General features: G+C 39.1%; 1 protein-coding gene across 1 annotated transcript; it reads left to right on the top strand.

Annotated features, from left to right (window-relative positions):
• The first annotated feature begins 2,261 nt into the window (after positions 1 to 2,261).
• Positions 2,262 to 2,771, top strand: LOC124435777. The gene has a single exon (XM_046985733.1). The coding sequence runs from the start codon at positions 2,262 to 2,264 to the stop codon at positions 2,769 to 2,771; it is 510 nt and encodes a 169-aa protein (XP_046841689.1).
• The last annotated feature ends 1,781 nt before the right edge of the window (positions 2,772 to 4,552 follow it).

Raw genomic sequence — 4,552 nt, 5'->3', positions numbered from 1 at the left:
TCCAGAACACCAATGGGTTCTCCTTTATCACCTTCCTTGCAGAGCTGTTATGCAACACCCCTTGAAACAGTCAGTCACTTAACAGCGCGCATCAGACTATGGAGAGAGATTTGTTGACGACATCTTTGCTCATCAGAAAGGCAAAACAGAACACATTACTGCCACAATAAACAACACCGCACAGAACCGCCTTCACCATGGAAAAAGAATAGAACAAACAACTACACCTTCTAGATATTACCTGAATCATGATATCGTTTGTCGTGGGGGGTGGGCTGGGGCTGCAGCCCAATTTCTCGAGAATTTGTGTATTCAGGCAACATTTACATGATATTCTGGCAGGATACTTACTACAGTTTTAAATTTTCAATATTAATCTACATCATTTCTAGATCATAAACTGCTTCGGTTCTTGAGCGTGAACGGTCTTTTAATGGATGGTTTTAAATTGTTTTAAATTACTTAAATTTCAGGAGGAGTAAAATAAAAATCGCATAAAGTGATTGGGTGCAAAATTTTCTTGAGACATAATAGGAGAATTTACATCCGCCCCATTATAATATAAACAAATTACGTCACGAGAAATCGGTCTATTTACTAGCGATATTGCGACGAATATATTCGGTGTTTACAACTTAAACGAACACGAACGCCGATATTTTCAATCAGAGCAAAGCTTTTGGTATTAAATTTATCCACATAACGTTCTCCATTTATAAAAGGGCTGAGGTCAGTAAAAGTCTTGGAATGTCTTGAAATTGCGAAAAATCGTCTCCCCACACGCTATCCGTTATACATTAATATATAGATTAACAATCGCTGCGATCCCCAAAGTGATTTTTAATTTTGCATGAAAATTAGGCTTCGTATGGAGAGGCACTGTCCATTCCATTGATTAGATTAGTGCCATTCACTCTATGATTGTTGTTCAAGGAAACTATTATCCACAAGGGAAAACATTTAGTGTAAAGCTCTAATAAAGCGTACATATGGCGTCGTAAACGACCGTATCGACATCGCGTTTGGTGCGAGGAATGCAGCAAGGAAATTGACAGTGATTATAAGGAGGTCCACTTTCGGCAGTTCACAATAATGAAAAGTTAAGTGTCATCAGTGATGGATTCATCAGTTTATCGCAGATCAAAGATCAGTGGTTTCTTTGTAAAAGTAACACAAAACCAGGATGATAACCTAACCTTACAGGAAACAGAATCGAGTGCTAGTAAAGATTTAGCAGCCACTGGGTCTTTTGAGGAAAATCTACCTGAGATTAATTTGAAGGAGCCATAAAGCGAAGACCAAACGGAACCAATGAGAACGTTTATTGATGTTGATGAATTAAATCCACTGACGCAGTTCAGAGAAAATAAAAAATTGAATACGGTCACGGATAATGAAAATCTTACTTCCAGTGACGCACTGTTCATCGAAGAATTTAACTTAAATCAAAATATACAACGCGTTGCAACACCAGAATCAACGACGACGTCTAACACTCTAGACACAACAGCAATACAAGATTTAGATTCAACAGCATCTGTTCTAAATGAACAGACTAGAAAGGTTTCCCTTAACAGTATGAATGAAGAAGAGATTTCCACCTTGCACGCCCCAAAACAGCCTATATTAGGTGAATATCCTGCACGAAAATTCGGCAGTGAAACATTTGTGCGACGATTTCAGCCTGAATGGTACAAGAAATATCCATGGATTAGTTACGAAGTGGATAAAGATGCATGCGTTTGTTTTGCCTGTAAAGAATTTGGGAAGAATACTTCATTTGTGCTTACAAATTGGAAGAAGTCGTCAAAGCTGGCAAAACATGGCAAGAGTGAGAACCACGTCAGATCCATGACAAGATGGCTCCAGTTTAAAGCAATGGAAAGAAAGAAAACCTCCGTACTACAACAGCTGAATAGTGCACACCAGGACCAGGTTGCTATTAACAGACAATACTTAAAAGTAATCATACAATCTTTGATGTACACTGCACAACAAAATGTTGCAATTAGAGGTCATGAAGAGATTCGGGTGATATATGGGAGATATCTGATATAAATAGAGGAAACTTTCTCGAGTTACTTTGCATAAGATGCAACGATTTGCCTTGGCTGAAATCTAAACTTCAAAGCCAGCTGCAGACACATGCTCAGTGGACATCCCTGCTATTCAAAATGAACTACTGGAAATAGTAGCAAGTGTCATGCTTGAGAGGATAGCAGAAGAAGCAAGAAGTAGCGACTACTACGGAATAGTTGTCGATGAAACGGCAGACATCAGTCGAACAGAGCAATTATCTCTTTCCTCAGATATGTTTTCAATGGCGAAACCAAAGAGACATTCACTGGTTTCTATTCAACCAAATCTACGGAAGGAGAAGTATTGATGAGCTGTTAAAGACAGCCATTGGCAGGCTAGAGTTGACATTGGAAAACATTGTCGCAGAATGCTTTGATGGCGCTGCAAATATGAGTGGCCCTCGCAAAGGACTTGCTGCACGCATGAAGGAGTGCTCACCTCTTAGCATCTATGTTCACTGCCATGGGCATCGGCTTAACTTGGCGCTACAAGATACGATGACTACAATTGAGCCACTTCAGAAAGCTTTAGGTGTGATCCAGAGTCTCCATAATTTCTTGGAAGGAAGTCCCAAACGCCACTCCATCTTCAATGACATCAAGGTCGAAGATGAGGACGAAGATATTACACTGACTATTAAATCGCAGAGTGCTACTAGATGGTCTTGTCGTTGGGCAGCTGTAAAGCAGTAGTAAACCAATTACCTAAGATCATCGAGGTTCTCCTTACACTCTCAAAAGATCGCGATCCGAAGACCTACAATGACAGCAATTCGCTACTTAACTCGATTTGCGACTTTCGGTTCGTTTTTGGTTTGATGGTATTAAAGGTTATTTTATCTAACACCGATGGTTTGAGGCAGGTACCTACAAGGAAAGCAAATGGATGTCGCCACAGCAAAGAAGAGTGTTGATGGCGTGATTAAGACATTAATTGGATGTCGTTCCTCGAAAATTTCGAACTGTTATGGTCACGGGCTGAAATCATAGCACACAAAATTAAGGAGCAAATTGAAGGTACAGAATTCAATTTCAAAGATGCAAAAGTACCAAGATTCCAACAGCCGTCACGGCGGCTCCAAGCTCTCGTCGGTGAAATGGCTGGAAGTAAATGCAGAAGTGGAAAATCGAACAGAAAAAGATTACTATCGTATCACATGCTACTACCTAAGCATTGACAAGATTGTGGCGGAGATGAAATCAAGATTTGAAGGTAGTGATCAAGAGGTCCTATTGGCACTTGCAGATATTGTGTTCAACAGGTCTCCAACCACGGCGAATGTTGAGTTGGTATCACACTTCTATGGTATCGACAGTGAGCTTCTTAGTAGCGAGAAAAATGTCTTTGAGAATATTGACGTTGATTTCCTTGTGCTGAGAGAGAAAACGCTGCCAAAATTGTTAAGAGAATGTTCGAAAATGGTGTTCATGAAGTCCTGCCTGTGGCTTACAAAGTATTTTCGATTCTGGCCGCGATCCCGGCAACATCCTGCTCAGCAGAAAGATCTTTTAGCGCTCGTCGTCGCTTAAAAACCTATCTTCGAAGTACAATTGGTCAAAAACGGTTAAACAGCATTGCCCTAATCAATGTGGAAAGAGCCTATGCAAATAGTACTTTAAAGAACGACATGGAAAAGATAATTAACATTTTTGGACAGCGACGTAATCGTAAATCTTATTTCTTTTAGTCTTAGATCGTCGCACATTTAACTAACTAAATTTCTTCTGCGTATAGTGTTATATATGACAAAATTTCAAATATCAAATAAAATGTAGTTACTTTCGTAGCATCCTCTTAGCAAATTGTAATGATTTTAGCTTATTAATTGAGATGGCCAGAGACAACATAAGAATATCTATGACGTCATACGTCATATGACGTCATATAATTCGGGCAAATTTAGTCCAGCTCCCCCTAAAAATATGTGCCCGTACGCCTATGCACATGACGGCACATTAAACACACAAGTATTCAGCAAAAATACACACACAGACCAAATACTCAACTTTAATAGCAATCACCCAACACAACACAAAATTAGTTGCATACGAACTCTCTTTAACAGCATTAAAACACACTGCAATACAGAAGAAGCCAAGAAGAATGAACGCAACTACTTATACTCTACATTCAAAAACAACAATTACCCACGAAACTTTATCAACAAAGTACTAAACAAAATACACAACAAACCACAAACTGAAAAACCTAACCAACATACAGACGAACCAGTAAAAATATTGACATTACCATATATAAACGGAACATCAGAAATGACATCAAGACTACTCCGACCATTCAAAATAAACATCGCACATAAACCAACACACAAACTCAAATCATACTTCACTAAACATAAAGACCGAACAACAACATTTGACACAAACAACGCGGTCTACATGATACCATGTAAAGATTGCCCCCAAACAATACATAGGACAAACATCCAAGAAAATTGAAACAAGACTCACTG

This window comes from Xenia sp. Carnegie-2017, unplaced genomic scaffold (assembly GCF_021976095.1).
Source record: "Xenia sp. Carnegie-2017 unplaced genomic scaffold, XeniaSp_v1 HiC_scaffold_150, whole genome shotgun sequence".
Taxonomy (NCBI): Eukaryota; Metazoa; Cnidaria; class Anthozoa; order Malacalcyonacea; family Xeniidae; genus Xenia; species Xenia sp. Carnegie-2017.
The sequence above is the reverse complement of the archived record's forward strand: the minus strand, read 5'-3'. Positions and strand labels throughout refer to the sequence as shown.